Source organism: Oryctolagus cuniculus, chromosome 15, assembly GCF_051225735.1.
Source record: "Oryctolagus cuniculus isolate XC-2025 breed Fujian yellow rabbit chromosome 15, ASM5122573v1, whole genome shotgun sequence".
In the NCBI taxonomy this organism is placed as follows: domain Eukaryota; kingdom Metazoa; phylum Chordata; class Mammalia; order Lagomorpha; family Leporidae; genus Oryctolagus; species Oryctolagus cuniculus.
In genome coordinates, this window is record NC_142881.1 from 19,389,288 (window position 1) to 19,408,334 (window position 19,047).

General features: G+C 47.5%; 1 protein-coding gene across 10 annotated transcripts in view; it reads right to left on the reverse strand.

The window, feature by feature from the left end:
- The window catches only part of RBM20 (RNA binding motif protein 20), a 218,731-nt gene that overhangs the window by 71,890 nt on the left and 127,794 nt on the right, over positions 1-19,047 (reverse strand). For 2 of the 10 annotated variants that reach the window (XM_070057233.2, XM_051823572.3), the window contains exon 1: positions 10,664-13,067. The exons of 4 other annotated variants lie outside the window; for them this stretch is intronic. In XM_070057233.2, the coding sequence (XP_069913334.2) occupies positions 10,664-10,746 (83 nt within the window). In that variant the 5' untranslated portion in view covers positions 10,747-13,067. Of the gene's footprint in view, positions 1-9,070; positions 9,171-10,663; positions 13,068-19,047 lie in introns of those variants that run through there. 4 more of the 10 variants (XM_089314039.1, XM_089314041.1, XM_089314040.1 and 1 more) reach the window with 4 other exon arrangements.

Consider the following 19,047-nt stretch of genomic DNA (forward strand, 5'->3'; position numbering starts at 1 on the left):
ATTACTCAACAGCAGACAGCTCATTTTTGCTGCACTGCGAACTGGCTTTGTGAGAAGCAGTCATCATTCCCCTAGGAGAAACAGACCTTCACTACAGATGCAAGGGTTCTTTAGTCTCCTTCTCACTGGAGGGGAGAAGGGTACGGTGAGTGCCATTGGACTGTCCTGTGTGAACTGTGGGCAGGAACCCAGCATCCTAGGTTCTAGTCCCACTCTTGCTGGTCAGCAGTGTGTCAGTGGGCAAGGCACTCCAGCTCTTTCAGCCTCGGTGTCATCACTCATAAACGGAAATCACCCTCTTCTTGTTTACAGGAGGAGGGTGTGGCAGACCACACAAGGAGAGTCACAAGAGTGCAGGCTTGTTCTCAGAGTTGAACCACAGGTGCCCATCAAGTGCTCAGCACGGTTCCTAGCACACAGGAAGTCACCATTGCTACCACTGCCATCATCATTTCCACTACCATTACTATTGCTATCATCATTGCCATCACTGTCACTGTCAGTGGAGGCAGCAGGTGGACTCTGCTAAGGCAGGGGAATCTTTCTTAGATACAAATAGAAATAAATGGCAGGCGATATAGAGATGTAGATATGGAGAGAAGACAGTCCAAGAGAAGGAGCTGCTTGCTGAGGGAGGAGGGAGAGGGGTGGGGAAGGGGCAGAGGGGAACAGAGTCACAGCAGCTGCTTGGTGAACCAGAGAAGGCGTCAACAACAGCCATAACGGGTTGGGAACAGCAACGGGGATGCAGCTGGAGCTCAGCAGCACGAACGTGCGTGGACACATCTGCAGGCTCTTCTCCGGTCGTGTTCAGCCAGGAACAGAGGCAGAAGCCAAGAACCCCAGCCCAAAGCATGTCAGTGCCCAAGCCAACCCAAGTGGCCCCATCTACAATAAGCACAGCATCGTCCAAGGTAACTACCTCAGGAGTTTAAAGTCACTCCCAATTCAACTGAGTTCACTCTCCAGACTGAGCAATGAACGTGCTGTCTTCTCCTGTGCTAAGATACACAATGCAATCCAGGTGAGAGGTCATGGCCAGGCAACAGAAGGCTGTCCACGTTTGGGCATACTTTAAAAGCATGTACAAACCAAGTAAGGCACAAGGCTCAGAGTCAGGTCTTTGCTGGGTCTGTACTTCTACTGCCTCCTGGGAGCTGAATGTCCCCTGGGATCATAACTGTTCAACCCTCCTATGATGCGCTCACAAGGCAGGTCTGGGTGTGAACCACAGGGTCTGTCCCTGAGTGCCAGGGTACAAAGATGACAACAATGACACCACAGTCATGTTGTGGCTGAAGTTCAAACTCCACCTACTTACTAAAGGTTTTAAGAGCAAGAAGGGGCTCTACAGATCTTTTAGCTGAGCTCACTCATTCTACAGTTGAAAATGAACACCATGAAGTCGGTGTAACATGTGAATCAACCCAAAGCATACATCCGGGTGGAGGGGAGCTGGGAGCAGAACCCAGGTCTCCTCCCTCCCCAGGGTTCATGCGATGGCTAGCGGGGACCATGTCCCCATCGACATTCATAGGCTAAGTCTTCTCCTTCGCGGGGAGAACGGTGGGAACACATGCTGTTTGACAGCCCCCTCTCTATGGGTAACAGTAGCGCCGCTGGGTCATGGCTGCCGGGCTGCTCTGACTAATTCTGAGATTACTGGGTCGGTGCTGCTCTCCCGTGTCTGGGCCTTCGCCATGACATTACCGTATGATGATTCATATCACCACGTACCTCCTGCAATGATTCATAATGCACTAATCACTCTGTCATCTCTCTTTTGTTCCATGTTTTTCAGTCAGTGGATTAATAAGTGCTTTTACCCCATGAGCAATTCAATCTCCAGAACAGCTCTGTGGTTTGTTAAGTCTAATATGACCAATTCCAGATTACATTAAAAAAACTAAGACCATGCAGGCCTGAGGCCATCCAGCAAATAAAGGACTTCTCTAAAAAATAAAATAAAATAAAAATAAAATCAGGGGCAGGAGCTATGGCATAGCAGGTAAAGCCACCACCTGCAGTGTTGGCATCCCGTATGGCGCCAGTTTGAGTCCCAGCTGTTCCACTTCCCATCTAGCTCTCTTCAATGGCCTGGGAAAGCAGTAGAAGACTGCCTAGGTGTTTGGGCCCCTGCACCCATGCAGGAGACCTGGAAGAAGCTCTAGGCTCCTGGCTTTGGATAGGCCCAGCTCCAGCCATTGTGGCCACTTGGGCAGTGAACCAGTGGATGGAAGACCTCTTTCTCTCTTCTGCCTCTGTCCCTGTAACTCTGCCTTTCAAACAAATAAACACATCTTAAAAAAGAAAAAAGGACTTGACTGGGAAGTAAGGGTCTTTCAACAGGAAGGCCAATGATATTCCAGCCTCAGTTCCAGGTTCAAGAGACGGAGCTTCCCACACTGCATTCCAGGTCCTACTTTCCTTGGATGTAGGCTTGGTATCGAATCTCCTGCCTCTAGCACCATTAGGATTGGTACTACTCTTACCAGGGCAAGTATGATTCCCAGAGCCAAGGACCACGCAGTGACAGAAGGGCTGCTAACAGTTTTAAAACCAACAAGACAGGGCCTGCCTTTGCTGCTGGAGTTATCAGAAGGGTTCAAAATGTGCAAAAGAGAACAAAAGAGATAGTACAGCAGATGCAGAGAAAACAGCACACATTCTGCGAGCGTCTCAGCAAGGAAGACTTAAAGCAAAGCGAGGATCCATCCAGAACCATTCAGTACTTTTCCTTCCTCTGGACCACTTTTCTTCCTTTAAAACATCAGTCATTTTATAAAGTGATAGTCTTAAGTGGGAGTTTATTTTTAATATTCATATCTGTGTCAAATTTTTAAAATGCAAAAATAGAAGAGTGTAACAAATACCTATGAATTCTGCCCACCACCACAAATGAACAAATGCTACTATTAAGGTTGTCGCTCCCCCTCTTCGTGGAGGAATGACACAGGACCCTGCGCTGTTCTTTTGTCTGCTCGGCCCTCCCCGGGTTTGCTGCTGGTTCTTCCCGGGTTGGCTACCGTCCCTTCCACCTCCGTGGAAGGGCGGTTCCCCCTGCCACATTCCCCACTTCCGCGGGGGAGCGGCACACCTCCGGCCGGCTCTCTCGGGGGCTGCACAGGTGTTCCTTCAGATAGATGTTCCCCTTAGATGTTCCCAGTGCATGTTGTCTCTCTCCTCCTTTATAGTCCTCCTCCGCCAATCCCAACTCTGCTACCCACACGCCGAGTACGCTGCTCTCCTCCAATCAGGAGCAGGTCCTGCTGTTTATTGGTTGAACTGGAGGCAGCTGTGTAGAAGCTGCTTCTCCCTTCTCAGCGCCATATTGTGGGAGAGCAGATGCATAGAATAAGTCTTAATTCCAGTAACTTAGTCTAGTCCGAGTTGCTCCCCACAAAGGTCATTTCTGCCTCAGGTTTTTTAAATAAAAAAAAGGTAAAACCAGGGGCAGGCATTTGGCAAAGCAGTGAAGACACTGGGACACCCTCATCCCATATCAGAGTGCCCAGGTTTGAGTCCTGGTTCCTCTCCATATTCCAGCTTCCTGCTAGTGTGCACCCTGGGAGGCAGCAGGTGATGGCTCAAGTAGTTGGGTCTCTGCCACACCAGTGGGAGACCTGGATTGAGTTTCTGGCTCCTACCTTTGCCCTGGTCCAGGACAGCTAATGGGAGATTTTTGTCTGTCTCTCAATCTCTCTCTTCCCTCCAATCACCTTCTCTCTTTTTGTCTCTCAGCCTTTCAAATACAATAAATACAAATTGAAAAAACAAAATTATACAGATAAAATTGAAATCCCCACTGAGATTGCGCCCAGTTTAATTCTACCCTCATTTCCCAAGTGATATCCTCACACAGCATGTGTATCTATCTATAATCTGTCTATACATATCTTACCTTCATACAGAAAAAGTTTAAAAAAGAGATCTTCTCTATGTAACGCATACTTTCATAAAACAGCATGGAAGAGGGTTTCAACAAAATTTCTCCCAATACAAGAAATGCATAGCGCCCTCACACAGAAGACTGAGGGCAAAACGACAGAGTGAAAACCTGGTGAGCTCGAAATCAGACCAGGTGGTCTTCCTACCACCTGGTGTCCTCCCCATGGGACTGCAGGTCAGTTGGTCCTCTGGATCTCAGGGGGTCCTTTTTGTTAAGTGAGAAAGTTGGATGCAAGAATCTCTGAGGTCCCTTCCATCTTTGAAAGATGATGACTGTCAAGTTTAACGTCCTCTCTGCCCAATGAAGACAACAATGTCTGTCCAGCTGGCTGTTGGGCAGGACTGTCATAAAGACCAGTCAGGACGTGCAGGTGCTCCACCAAGCATGATGAGGACAATATTAGCAGCTGTTACCATTACTGACAAATCAACCTTTTTCAAATTATTCTTTGGTGGTTTTTTTTCTGAATAAACTATGAGAATATCATTCTTGATATTCTGCAATTCTTTTTTAAAATCCTGTAAAATCTCTGACACATAATAAATGTATGTATTTATGGGTACAGTGTGATAATTCAATATATGTAGATACTAATGCGTCATGCTCAAATTAGGGTAATTAGCTATTTTTAGCTCCCAGGACTTCTTCTAAAGAAACCATTGGTATATATCTATGGCTTAGGGCAGACTGTGTTTCCAGCCAGTGAGCACAAAATAATGTCCCCCATCCCTATCCTCTTGGGTCAAATTGCTCATGTCCAAATGTACAAATGAAATATTTAAGAGTGTATTGGTCTGGATTGCCCCAGTGAAGGGCAATGTGAGTTCCATCCAGGCTCAGTGAATGAGATACCAAAAACATCTTGCTATGTAATTCCCTTTTCTACAAAAACGTGGCACAGACAACTCACAACTTTCAGGATGAGATACAACTCACATCAGGACTTAGTGGTCTGTATCAGACATGATTTTTCAGGAAATGATGTTAGGAAGAATTTCAAGCTAAAATCAAGGGAGCTAGTTTGACTCCTGAGGCTAGGGGAGACCTTTCTGTTTACTGTGCTTACCACAGTGGTGACGATGATGCCCACATTCAGTATCGGAGTGCCTGGGTTTGAGTCCCAGCTCCACTTCCAATTCCAGCTTCCTACTAATGTGCATGGCAGGAGGCAGAAAAGGTGATGGTTCAAGCAGTTGGGTCCTTGCCACCCACATGAGAGACCTGGACTGAGTTCTTGGCTCCTGGTTTTGGCCAAGCCCAGCCCTGGTTATTGCAGACATGTGAGGAGTGGACGGGTAGATGGATGATCTCTCTTTCTCTCTCTCTCTCTCTCTCTAGCTCTCTCTCTCTCCTCCTCTCTCTGTAACTCTGCCTTTCAAATAAATATATAAATATTAAAAAAAAAACCAGAAAACAAAGACTGCCCCAGTGAGGGACCCCCCTCTTGGACAACCTTCACCTGAACAACCACCACTCCTCAAAATGCAGCTCTCAAGTCACCTCCTCCAGGCAGGCTTGTCCAGCTCCGTACCCCATCCAATGTGCACCGGCGCCCTTTTAGGAGCCCCAGAATGCCTTGCTGCTCTGCTAGCCTCAATTTTACTCTCTCTTAATGCCTGTACCACCCACTTTCCTGAGTCGCTACTTCATCACTTGTCTGAGATTCCCACGGAAGTCAGGGTCTGCGCGTTCTGTAGCGCATGGCAGTGCTGGGTGCATGGTAGATGCATGGAACCGGTAAATACTTCTGTGCACCCACTGTCCCCTGGCACGTGTATGTGAGTAACAGTCGTGTGTCACATTGTTTTCATGGCTATTGCTCCATGTGTGCTCCAAGCTCTGAAAGATGAACCTCTGCAGAGAATACAGACTGGATTCACTCTGAACACTTAAAATTATGCAAAAACCACCAGTCACGGCAAGTACAAAATTGTAAAATATTCAACAAACAGACTTGTTGTCATGTTTTTCCTTTTAACTAAACGTGAAGAAAACGTAATCTCTCTGTGTGTGATCTGAGGAGCTCTAAGTGTCTAATCGACATGACTCTGAAATGAGACACATACTCCAGGAATGGGCTCTGTGTTCTCTGGGTTTCCGTCTCAGTAGTTTACGTAACAGATTTTTTTTCTAGTAAATGTATGAGAATGATTTCAAAATCCAAGCCAATTTTAAGTCAAAATAAAAATGCAGATTCATTTAAAGAAATTAAAGTAGCTGTTCTTTTCATAGAGTTCCTGACTCTCAACTTGGACTTTTTTTTTTTTTTAAGATTTTTTATTTATTTATTTGAAAGTCCGAATTACACAGAGAGAGAAGGAGAGGCAGAAAAGGAGAGAGGTCTTCCATCTGATGGTTCACTCCCCAGTTGGCCTCAATGGCTGGAGCTGCGCCGATCCAAAGCCAGGAGCCAGGAGCTTCTTCCAGGTCTCCCACGTGGGTGCAGGGGCCCAAGGACTTGGGCCATCTTCTACTGCTTTCCCAGCCCATAGCAGAGATCGAATGGGTGCCCATATAGGATGTTGGCACTGCAGGCGGCGGCTTTACCCACTATGCCACAGCACTGGCCCCTCAACCTGTACCTTTTAACTGACATGATTTAAGCCAAATGCTAACAGGTTGTGCACAGCTGAGGAGGACAGCAGGCACACATTTGTGGTGGTGCTGGGGGGACTGGTTTGGTTGTAAGTAGGCCCGTTTCTTACATAAGCTCATTCACCAATAGCTGTGCATGTTTCTAGTTTGCTTTACCCTGTACATCTTAGTTTTCTCATCTGTGAAATGGGAGGAGTGGATAAGACATTTCAGTTTTCTTTATACCTTACAATTTGAGGGTGGTGGATGTTTTTTTTTTTTTTTTTTTTTTTTTGGACAGGCAGAGTGGACAGTGAGAGAGAGAGACAGAGAGAAAGGTCTTCCTTTTGCCGTTGGTTCGCCCTCCAACGAGGGCGGGCACACCACGCTGATCCAAAGCCAGGAGCCAGGTGCTTCTCCTGGTCTCCCATGGGGTGCAGGGCCCAAGCACTTGGACCATCCTCCACTGCACTCCCTGGCCACAGCAGAGAGCTGGCCTGGAAGAGGGGCAACCGGGAAAGAATCCGGAGCCCCGACCGGGACTAGAACCTGGTGTGCCGGCACCGCAAGGCGGAGGATTAGCCTAGTGGGCCGCAGCGCCGGCCTAGTAGATGTTATCTTAACTTGGTTACTTATGAGACACGGAAAAGTCTGGATGATCTGGCTGCAGTACAGGACAGACTCCAGGAGTAAGGAATGTCTGTCCCGGGTGATCTCCAGGAGAGCCACTTACCTGCACATAACTGACCCATGTGGCTGTAACCTGACAGGTGAGGTGACAGCAGTGATTCGCCGCTCTGCTGGTCCCTGGAGAGCTCACACCATGGAGGCTGGGCCTGCCCCCAGTTTCGAGGGCCTGAGAATTGGCATTTCTAACAAATCCAGGTTATGCTGATGCTGCCCTTGGGAACCAGTGAACTAGGACATCTTAAAAAGCACTTTCCAGGGCCGGCACTGTGGCATAGGAGGTTAAGCCACCACCTTCAGATCCAGAATCCCATATGGGCACTGGTTCGAGTCCAGGCTGCTCTACTTCCAATCCAGCTCCCTGCTTAAGTGCTTGGGCCCCTGCACCCACGTCAGAGACTTGGAAGAAACTCCACGTTCCTAGCTTCAGATCAGCTCAGTTCCATCTGTTGTGGCCATTTGGGGAGTGAACCAGCGGATGGAAGATCTCTCTCTCTCTCTCTCTCTCTCCTCTCTTTCTCCCCCTCTCTCTGTAACTCTGCCTCTCAAATAAATAAATAAATCTTTTTTTAAAGGTACTTTCCAATTCTAAAACTCTGTGGTGAGTTCGCAGGAATTCAGTAGCACCGGTATTCTTAATGAGCTTCTGTTTGCTAACTTCCCAGTACACCAAGCGGGGACCTCTCTTTTTCTATGGGGATTTCTACTCATTGCAAAAATAATTTCTAGGGCACATATAATCAATCTTATAACTACCTCCCTTTTAGAGATTCAGTCAACATCTTCAACAACACTTAGTCCCCTGGAATCAAAGCACTCAAGGCTCAGAAAACTTTATATATTTTGGCCGACTGATTGACCCAGCATCATATTATCAGGTTTGCTGAACAGGGAGAAAGCATAGCTCCTTTCACGCAGAGGACAGAGGGTTAGATTCCGGAAGGTCAAAAGTTCTTAAATCAAGCAACATCATCCTTATGAAAAAGTCGATTCCCAAACTCATCCTGGAAGACCTAAACTAAAAAATGAACTACCCAAAAAACCTCTTCAATAAAGTCATCTGTATCAGAAGATTTCAACCCTGGTGGCACTTTCGAATTGCTGGGGGAGTTTTTAAAGTACTGATGCTTGGGTTACACCTCCAGAAACTTCGACTCAATATGAGCGCTGGGATTTTCAGTAACTCCCTGGGAAAATTATTGTGAAGCCAAGTCTGAGAGTCACCGGTCTCTAAAGGAATGGAATCAGTCTGGCTTTTTACTACTCTGGATCCCAGAAACCATTTTTTTGTCACTCCCAACATCATGAGCACTTGTCTTAAATTATTCTTAAAAACAAACATGGAAATTTTCATAACCCCACAAGGGTCAAAAACACCATAGGCAGGCAATCAATATTTATTGGTTCTATTGATGAACCTTTCATGCTTCAATAAATCTTTTTGTGGCAAGGTCTCCCCCAGAGTACACCTATAGTTCCTCCTCTAGAAAGCCAGGGGAGGGTTGTAGGGGGAGGATTTTACAAGCACTTTGAGGACATCATCTACATCCAAAAATTTTTCATATTCCCAAAAGCCTGCCTGGCTCAGTGCTGGACAAATGAGAGGCACTGAACAAGTACTTGTTTGACTGACTTGGATTTATGACTGTCTCAAAGCGCATGAGAATGTGGATCCTAGCAGAATGAGCTATTTCATTGGAAAGTACAAGGTACGTGTTTCTGTGTATGTTAGGAATGTGCATGGTTTAATTCCTTTAAATTCCTTAGATTAAACAAAACAAGGTAGGAATTTTATAACTATACAGCATAACTATTTATTGAGAAAGCATCCATTTCCCAACAGATGGAAATTTCTGGTACCTTAAGACATAGTTTTCTGACTACAGCCACCCACGGCAGCGAATATTATGTGACGGTTACTTCTGGCAGTTGCCTCTATCTTACACAGCAACGGCCGTTCCTGCAGAGTGGTGATAAAAGACAAAACAGCGACAGTTAGAGGGAGAGGCCCATCTCTGTTACACTGGCCCATGCTATTCCAGATATTTTATTGGAATACCACAAGTGAAACCTATGGTTAAGATCCAAGCAGATTGAGCACTAGTGGCCTTCGCTGAGGCTAGAGCGTCTGAAACTTGAAGGCTGATTTTTTACTTGAAACCACGATCCCATGCTTGCCCCTGCTCTCCCATCCATTGCTAATTGGGAGCAGCCAAGGCCTGACATGTACACAGTCCTCTATGGTAAAATTGATTACTATATTACTATGGCGAAGAAGGAAGTCATTGCATTCGAAATATCAAATTCCACAAAACCATACATGGCAGCTGTTAGCGTATGCGTGGGGGGATGGGTGGGTGTGTAAAAATTTTAACCCTCTCCCTTTCAGATTTCTAACATCTTTGCAAAGATGTGCCCAAAAAACAGAAAGAGAAAACAAAAGAAGCAGACGCACTAACATAAGGCAGAAACCAATGGCAAAGCCACATAATGAATTTTTTCAAGGTTAAAAAATCCCCATGATATGAGATACATCATATATCCTATTTTATGAGTGTGGCTTTGCTTTTATGCACTTGCCAGCAGAAAACCAGTATTCCCCCACTGCGTGTGTCCAAGCTACTTTTAATTGCATCAGATAAAAAAATGAGGTGAGTCATGTTTGGTGGTGCTTGAGCCTGCCAGCAGCTCATCACATCCTGTCCAAATATGTCCCCGAACCTCACTAGCAAAGTTCATACCCTTGCCTGCTTGCTCGCTCACTGGTAGATTATTAGAACCGTCTTGTTGAAAATGTTAACTTTACTTACAGATACCTAACAGTTGCTCAAGTGCATGGCAAAGCTCCCTCAGAGGTGTTCAGAAGCAACGCCCAGGCGTGTCTTGGCGGAAAAAAAACCCTGCCCATGAATCTGGGTTCACGGCGACTCCCCTTCTGCACTCAACAGATCCGGGACATTTCCAGCGTCCCAAGTCCATTTCCTGTCATTGACAAACCCCAACGATGAACACAAAACACCTCAACTGTAAGAAACCCTCATTGTTCGTTCATGAGGTTTCAGGATTCTGAATGCGTCCCCTTCCAGCCCCTCCGATCTGCTGATAACGCAATCTGTTTTCCAGTGGCCCGCGACTTGTCTCAAAAAAAAAAAAAAAAAAGAGCTTAGTAGTCAGCCTAAAAAGAGCATCTTGACTTCCTGACATTGGGATCCTGGATTTCACTGGGGTCATGGGGAGCTGGTTTAGGTCACATGTTAAAGTGCCGCTGGGAATCACTTCTTAACATTTCCTTAAGCAGGCGGGGGTAGGGACACAGACAAATCGCATACTCATGCACAAACGCTTAGCGCCAAGAACATGGCCAGAAGTGCTGCCTGGACTACAGGAGAAACAGAAACCCCCCGGGTCCCCCCTGGTGCTAGGGAGAGGTGGGATGACGTCATGCGACCTTACCTTGCCGAAGCAGACCAGGGCGCCTGGCACCAAGCGCTGACCTGCGGCCGCTGAAGCTGGGAGTCATTTTGGGTGTCGCGCATGTGCCTCCCTAGAAAATTCCAACAACATTCTACCAGCTTTCTGCACGCCAATCATGACAAGCCTCCACTTGAGCTCTCACGAGTCTGGGAAGGGGCAGAGGAGGGGGGATGCAAGCGAGGGAGCGAGCGAAAGAGAAAGAGCGGTCGCAGCCACCGCGTAGCCGTCTGGAAGGGGAGTCACATGCCGCCAGGAGCCATTCCTACTGCATTACACATGCAGAGTGTAAATGGCAAACAATATCAGTCGATGTTTACGCCACATGTTCTCAGCCTCTTCACATATCAACACCCAAGCCAGCTCCAGGCAGAGAGGGCTCCTAAGAGCATGCCTGAAGGAGGGAGCCCTGGGTACAGCGGGCCGCCGCTTCTCATAAAATTCCGGCTCCTGCTGGCCTGGTTGGCGTCTCGACTTTTTGGCGGTGGTGATGGTTGGTTTGCCCACCGACTTGTTTTTCACTCAGTTTTCACAGTGACAATCTTCAGCGACGTGGCTATGGCTGACAGCCCCTCTAACAAATTCCAGCCATCAGACCTCTCAATCCGGCAGCTCCCACTTTTCCCTCCTGTGTGTGGAACAGGAGACGCAAGATGAGCCTGCACCTCACCATCTCATCTGCTGCGGGGCTACAGCAACACCTTCCCTAGGCAAAATGGCTTCTCCTGTCCCTCAGCAGTGTGTGTGTGTGTGTGGGGGGTGCCCTGCAGGCAAGGCTGGGGACATTTTGTTCATCAGAACTGGGCTTGGGGGAGTGGAATCTACTGGATGGAGACCAGAGATGCTGCTATATTCCTACAACACTCAGGACAGCCCAGACAGGACAGAACTGCTAGGCTAAGACACCAACAGTGCATAGCTGAGAAACTCTCCAAGGCTAAGGCCTCCAACCAGTCTTGCAGAGCACAAGGCAGACGGTGGGGAGCCAAGAAACCCCTCTCCGTGAGGGCCCTTAGAGACCCCGGGCTCTAAGGTGTCTTGGGGTTCCAAGACAGGGTTGGCTTTATCTATGGTTTAATCACTTATGCACTTGCTAGCCTTTCTTTCCAGGAGCCACTACCCTCCTACCATGTTTTTGTTTTGTTTTGTTTTGTTTTTTAACTTTTCTCTTTTGAAACCTCACATGGTCACACCTGAACAATCCAGCCAAACTAAATTCGCTGTGATTTTTCCCAATTAAACTCAGCTGTCACAGGTACCACGTTGCCTGGAAATAAAAAGCTGTCTGGGGCAGCCTGATGTTTGTCCGTGACACCTGCTGCCACTGTAATCTCCTCCCACATGGTTTGCTAGGGCATGCTTTTTAAAGCTGAAACTTTCACCCAAAGAACTTGTAAATGCTTTGGTGACTAAAGCTTACCAGGTTCTCCTATTTTACTCAGACCCTGGGAAGGGGAGGCGTGGAACAGACCTCCTCCTACCAGCACCACCTCTAGGACCGCCAGCATCAGGAAAGCTTCCCTGCTCATGGGACTCAGAGCAAGACACCTCTAGAGCCACAGTGAAAGCCAGTCAGAATCATCTCACCAGCGTGTTTCCTGGACCCCGGGGACCCTGCACCACCCACCTCCCCAGGGATCTCCTCTGAGAGCCCAAGGGCTCCTTCTTCCTAATTTGGTCACAACCCGCAGGCTGCCCCAGGCTCAGTTGGCTCTTGGCAGCTGACTCAGTCCCAGACACCTAAGGGCGTCAGTCCCAGCTCCTGACCCATGGGACCCAGCCAACCCAGCCAGGCCTCGGGCCCCTCCCATGATTTGCTAGGTATCCTCAAGGCACAAGGCTCAGCTCCCATCAGTGAGTGCACATTTTGCCCTTCCTTGGTTTCTGTCTTGTTCCTCTTTGTCCAGGACATCGTTAGGATAAGAGTACATGGAAGTTGCACCACACACATCTCCGCACACTCACATACAAAGTTGTGCTACTCCCGCCCTCAACCCCAGGGAGAAGCAGCAGCTGTGTATAGTGGTTAGGAATCAAGACCCTGCCAGCACTGTGGCACAGCAGGTTAAGCCTCTTCTTCCAACACTGGTATCCTATATGGGCACCGGTTTGAGTCTAGGCTGCTCCACTTCTGATCCAGCTCCCTGATAATGCACCTGGGAAAGCAGTGGAGGATGACCCAAGTGCTGGGCCCCTGCACCCATATGGGAGACCTGGAAGAGGCTCCTGGCTCCTAGCTTCAGCCTGGCCCAGCCCTGGCCATTGCAGCCATTTGGGGAGTGAACCAGTGGATGTAAGATTCTCTTCTCTCTCTTCTCTCTCTCTTCTCTCCTCTCTCTGTAACTCTGCCTTCAAATAAATAAAAAATAAATCTTTAAAAAAAAAAAAAAAAAAGGCAGGGCTCTGGAGCTCGACAGCCACAGCCGCCCAAGGAAAGGGGAGTTAGGGCCGTGCTCACCTCCAGGGAAGGTGAGTGTCCAACACAGCCCCGTGCCCGGTACACTCTTGTTACTGGGGGTTCCATGACGTGACACTTGCACACAGAACATGAACTTGATTACTAAAACGAAAGGCCTCTGAAACATGGCCTGGAGACAACGTGCGGCAGAAGTCAGTACTTGCAGGCTTTCTAACTGTTCAGTCCTGCCTCTTAGCCAGACTAGGACACAACCCCAGAATCCACTTGGAAATGGAGAAGCACAAACTGATCATCACAGACTGAAATTCAGGTTCATGTAGGAAGCACATGTTGATCACCTACTGTCTATCAGCACCATGCCGAGAAAAGACAGAGAGGAACAACGGGCAATCTTGAGTGGATGTGTTATACCACCCACTTCATGCATTATCCCCATCTTCACATGAGATCACTATCCCCGCTTCACAGAACTCTGGGGCTGGAAATGACAGAGTAGCCTGCCTCTGGGGCCAAAGCTATTATGTGGTCGGTAGAAATAAGTCTGTAAAGACTTTGACTTTCCATTAAAACACCCTACAGTGTATACAAGGAGTCACAGCTGTAAAGAACATTAGTAAGTGAAGGAAGTGAACGCTGCAGGTGAGGAACGTTCCGAGTATAAGGAGAGCAGTACCAACTACTCGCAACACCCAGTGCAAAATGAAAAGGTAGGGCACTTGTTCTGCAGAGAACTAACCACACACAGCGCACTTCTAAGTGTGAGACCCAGTATGAAAGCACCCGGAAGTGAGCCCTGGTGGAAGGGAAGCCACATCTTCCATCTTCCCTGACAGTAGCAGTCAGAACACTGCAGTCTTAACAGCTGTTCACTGGCGATTCTAGCCTGTGCCTATTTTTTTTAATAGGAAACTTTTATTTACTAAATATAAAATTCAAAAGTACAACTTTTGGATTATAGAGGTTCTACCCCCCACAACCACCCTCCCACCCGCAAACCATCCCATCTCCTACTCCCTCTCTCATCCCATTCTTCATTTAGATTCATTTTTAATTGTCTTTATATACAGAAGATCAACTCTATACTGAGTTAAGATTTCAACAGCTTACACCCACACAGACACACAAAGTATAAAGTACTGTTTGAAGATTGGTTTTTCCATTAATTCTCATAGTACAACACATTAAGGACAGAGGTCCTACATGGGTAGCAAGTGCACAGTGACTCCTGTTATTGATTTAACAACTGACATTCTTATTTATAAAGCCTTGCCTATTTCTATAGCTATTCCTGTTCCTGCTCCTGACCGAGCGTGAAGGCAAAAGGTGGAACTGAGGTTGGGAGAAGCAGGAGGTGCCTCTGACCCAGAGGAAAACCACTGTTTGTTAGGATACTGGTGCCACGGTGGTGGGGGACATGTGCTACAGTGCATGGTGCAGTGATCCTCCATGGAAGCGGAAGAGGGTACTATAAACACACGGTTATAGCAAGGACAGAACTGTATAGGGGACAAAGGCAGGGACATACACAGGGGACAGCTGTGTGTCGGGGACAAAGGCAGAGAAAGGTTGAGAACTAGCGAATTTAATAAGCATTCTCCTGGGAGGTGGAAGACATGAGCTGGACCTGGCTTCATCACCCACCCAAACCAGTCACCAAGTCCTTGTGGCTCAAGATGTCCAAGTACCAAGTACAACTGTCCCCTGGAATCCAGGAGGCATTGGTTCCAGAACCCCAGAGGAGGCCAAGATCCAAGGGTACTCAAGTGCCTTATTTAAAATGGTGTCACATCTGCAAATAACCTATACACATCTCCAGATCACTAATAATACCTGACATAATATAAATGCTATCTCAAGAGTTGTTAGATCCTATCGTTTAGGGAACAATGACAAGAGGAAAAAATAATCTGTACTTGTTCAGTACAGATGATATTCATTTACTATACCTGGTTGGTTGAGTCCACAGATACAGAACCTGTGGACACAGAGGGCTGCCCGGACATAAGAACTTAGGGATATAACATGGAGCCATTAAAATGTAATGTTTAGATTAAGTTGCCACTTGACATGCCAGCATCTGTTATAGGAGCACAGGTTCAAGTCCTGGCTGCTCTGTTTTGGATCCAGCTCCCGCTAATGTATCTGGGAGACAGCAGAGGATGACCCAAGTACTTGGGCCCCTGCTACCCACATGGGAGACTAGGATGGAGTTCCAGGCTCCTGCTTTGGCCTGGCACAGCTGCAGCTGTTGTAGCCATTTAGAGAATGAACCAGTGGATAGACAGATTAATCAATCTCTCTCTCCTTCTCCCCTCCCCCAACTCCGCTGTCTTTCAAAGAAATAAATCTTTCTTTAAAAAGTAATGCTTACCATCCACATACTATTTAGTATTATTTTTAAACCATGCACAAAGTTGTGTATGGAAGAGTATTAATCTTACAGTCGTGTGAAAGATAAAATAACCCTTTGATAAGAAAATTACTCATCAGAGGACACATTAGCCATTAAACAGAGCTTGTTTCAGATGATGGAATCATAGGTAATTCTTTCCTTGGGTAAAGTTTGCAGTTCTTTCATAAACATCTACTTTTCAATTAAAAGTAATTTTTGTAATTCGAAAGAATTCATCTAGGTTAATACAGCCTCCATCAAGCTTACAGGGCTTTCAAATGACCCCCTCCCTGTGACCCCTGGACCATTCCCCTTCCCCACCCCCGACCAAGACATCTGGCACAACCCCTTCCTATGGCAGGACTCCCTCCTGGGAAACTGCCCGCCCCACAGTAAGGGCAAGGCACAGAAGCGAGGCGTCTGCAGATCTGGCTTCCTGGGAAGGCCAAGGCTCGGGGTTCAGATGGGGTTTTGCACACATATTCCAGGAAGGCTCTTTGCAAAATGGGAGGGATCATGCTGGTCCATTGTTCTGGAATCACAGAGGTTCCTGTCACCACCTCAGATTTCTCTGCCAGAAAGATCAAGGCCATACCCGCGGAGATCTGCCTGGCGCATGCCACAGCTTGACCGCAGCAGCCTGGCTCTTTCCCCTGGGCCGTCCCTCCCCGCCCCCTTCCCCTCACTGCACACCGTCAGGTGGCACCAAGGGGGAAAGGGCAGGACTACACTCCACCATGGACATGGGCTTGGTCCTGGCGTCTCCAGTTTAATATTCTGATCTCCTCTGCTGACTCAGGGTAGAGCTAGGTCATGGTTTTTTCTGTTGTGTGGGCAGTTACAAAGAGAAAAGTAACCAATGAGAACTCCAGGTGAGCCAGGGCTTAGAGGCAACACCTCTAATTCTCATTGGTTGCCTCTGTTTGTCTCTGTTTCTGCATGATAATCTTGTTAGAAACAAATCTCTGCCCACTCTGAATGGGCAGAGCTGGTCTCTGCTATTGTCCCTCCCCTATCCACTGTTGGGATAATCCAGGGGCTGCTTGCAACAGCCCAGTTCTTGGCCAAGAGGGACAGAGGCACCCATGGCCTGAGAGCCCAACACACATGGGCATGGGTGGAAACCTCCCTGGGGTCTCTCCTCCCCTCCCCTGCCTTTCTCCCCCCTCCCATCCTCTTCCTTTTTCTTAGCCCTTTGAAAACTAAGTCGCAACTCAAGGTGAAATTCTCCAACCATCAGTTTCTCCTCAAAACCAAAAAAAGCAGGGAAAGATGGCCCAAGTCCATGGGCCCTTAGCACCCTTGTGGGAGTCCAGGATGAAGCTCTTGGCTCCAGGCTTCAGCCTGGCTCAGCCCTGGCCACTGCGGCCATCTGGGGAGTGAACCAGCAAATGGAAGATCTCTCTTTCTCTCTCTCTCTGCCTTTCAAATAAATAAAATAATCATTCAAAACAAATGAAACTAGAACTGATTCTGCCATCTTTAGCTACGTGGGGCGGTGAGGAGAAGATAAACCAGGGAAGCTGAGGTCTGCAGCCCCTGGTATGGGAGAAAAACAGTGAGTCAGACACAAAGGGGCCCCTTAACAGGACCACGTTAGAAGCCCCAGCCTCTCGTTAGAAGCAGATGTAAGAACACAAGGCAGGGTTCCTTCCCAGAAGGATCAGGCCCAGCCTCTGGAAAGGCTCCATCCTGCAGACAAAGGGCAGCCCAGCCCGTGCGTGGAAGAAGCCAGGCAGGAGCCGTGAGTCAGCCAGCATGGGAATGTGCCCCTCCTAGGACAGGAAACAGGCTCTTTGTTGAGTGGGGTTTTGATTCCCATCTGGCTAACTACTGTTCCTCTGTACACTCTCCAGGGCCCATGAAACAGAAGCAGGAAGCATCACTAAGTTTTCCAGATTGGCTCTGAGGTTGGCATTTGGCATAGTGGTTAAGGTCCCACTTGGGATGTCTGCATCCCACATCTGGGTGCTTGGGTTCAAGACCTGGCTCTGCTCTGTGGCAGCTCCGCACACCCTGGAAGGCAGCAGGTAACGGCTCAGGTGGTTAGGTCCCAACCCAGACTGAGTTCCTTGCTCCTGGTATTAGCCTGGTCCAGCCTTGGCAGCTTCAGGAATTTTGGGACTGAATCAATACATGGAGTCTCTCCCTCTCTCTCTCTCTCAAATAAATTAAATAAAATTTTTTAAAAGACTGAACATAGCTTCCAGAGGCATTGTTCTCTTGTTGGACACACAGCATGACCATATCCTCAGGACCTTTGCATAAGCTATCCTCTCTACCTGAAACGTCCCTCCTGGGATTTGCACAGCCCAACAGGGCAGCCATCAGCCACATGTAGCTATCTAAATTCAAGTTGGTAGCATTAAACTTAACACTCAGTTCCTCAGCTGCACTAGCCACGTTTCAAGCATTCAACAGCCAGGGGTGACCAGCAGCTACCACACTGGGCAGTGCAGTATGGAACATCTCCAGCAGGCCGAGTTCTGTTGGACAACACTGCTTCAAGCTTTCCTGGGACTGGTTCCTTCTCAAGGTCAGGTGTCTGTGCCACTGTCTTCTTCTCAAAGAGGCCATGTCACACCTAGTTATCTAAAGCAGGAATCTAAACCATTCTTGGGTTTGAGTGTTTGTCCCTGAAATCAGGAATTTAGTCCCAATGTCTGATGTTAATGGTACAACAGGGTGGAAACTTAATCCAGTTCTGGTGTTTGGAGGCAGGGCCTTTGGGAAGGGATTAAATTAGATTAGGTCATTTGGGTGGCGCCCCAACGACTGAATTCTGATGACTTTTTTTCCCCCTGAAACCTTTTTAAGGAATACAAACTTCATGCTTTTCATAAATACAACTTTAGGAATATAGTGATTCTTCCCACCATACCTGCCCTCCCATTCCTGTTCCTCCTCCCCCTCCTATTCCCATTCTTATTTTCTACTAAGATCTATTTTCAATTAACTTTATACACATACAATTAACTCTATACTAAGTAAAGAGTTCAACAAGTTGTTATATAAAAAAAAAAACCTGTTCCTCAACAGTCGAGACAGAGACAAGGACTGTTCAAAGTCACTGCATCTCCAAGTGTTAATTTCACTCTATAAATTACCTTTTAGGTGCTCTGTTAGTTACCACAGATCAGGGAACACATATGGCATTTGTCCTTTAGGGACTGGCTTATTTCACTAAGTATGATGTTTTCTAGTTTTGTTGCAAATGACAGGATTTCATTCTTTTTTATGACTGTGTAGTATTCCACGGTGTATATATCCCATAATTTCTTCATCCAGCCTTCAGTTGACCTGCTGACATTTTAAGAGACTGGAGAGACACAGAGAGAGACATGCACACTCCCCGTCTCTTGCTACCTCCATGTTCTGATCTGCCTTGGGACTCCAACAGCAGGACCACCATCTCCAGAGGCCAAACCAATGGGGTACACCCAGCCTTGGACTGTGAGCTTCCAGAACCAGCAGCCAAAACAATCTCCTTCCATTGAGAAGTTAGAGGGCCTCAAATAGTTCATTGTAGGAACACGAAAACGACTGAGACAGTCA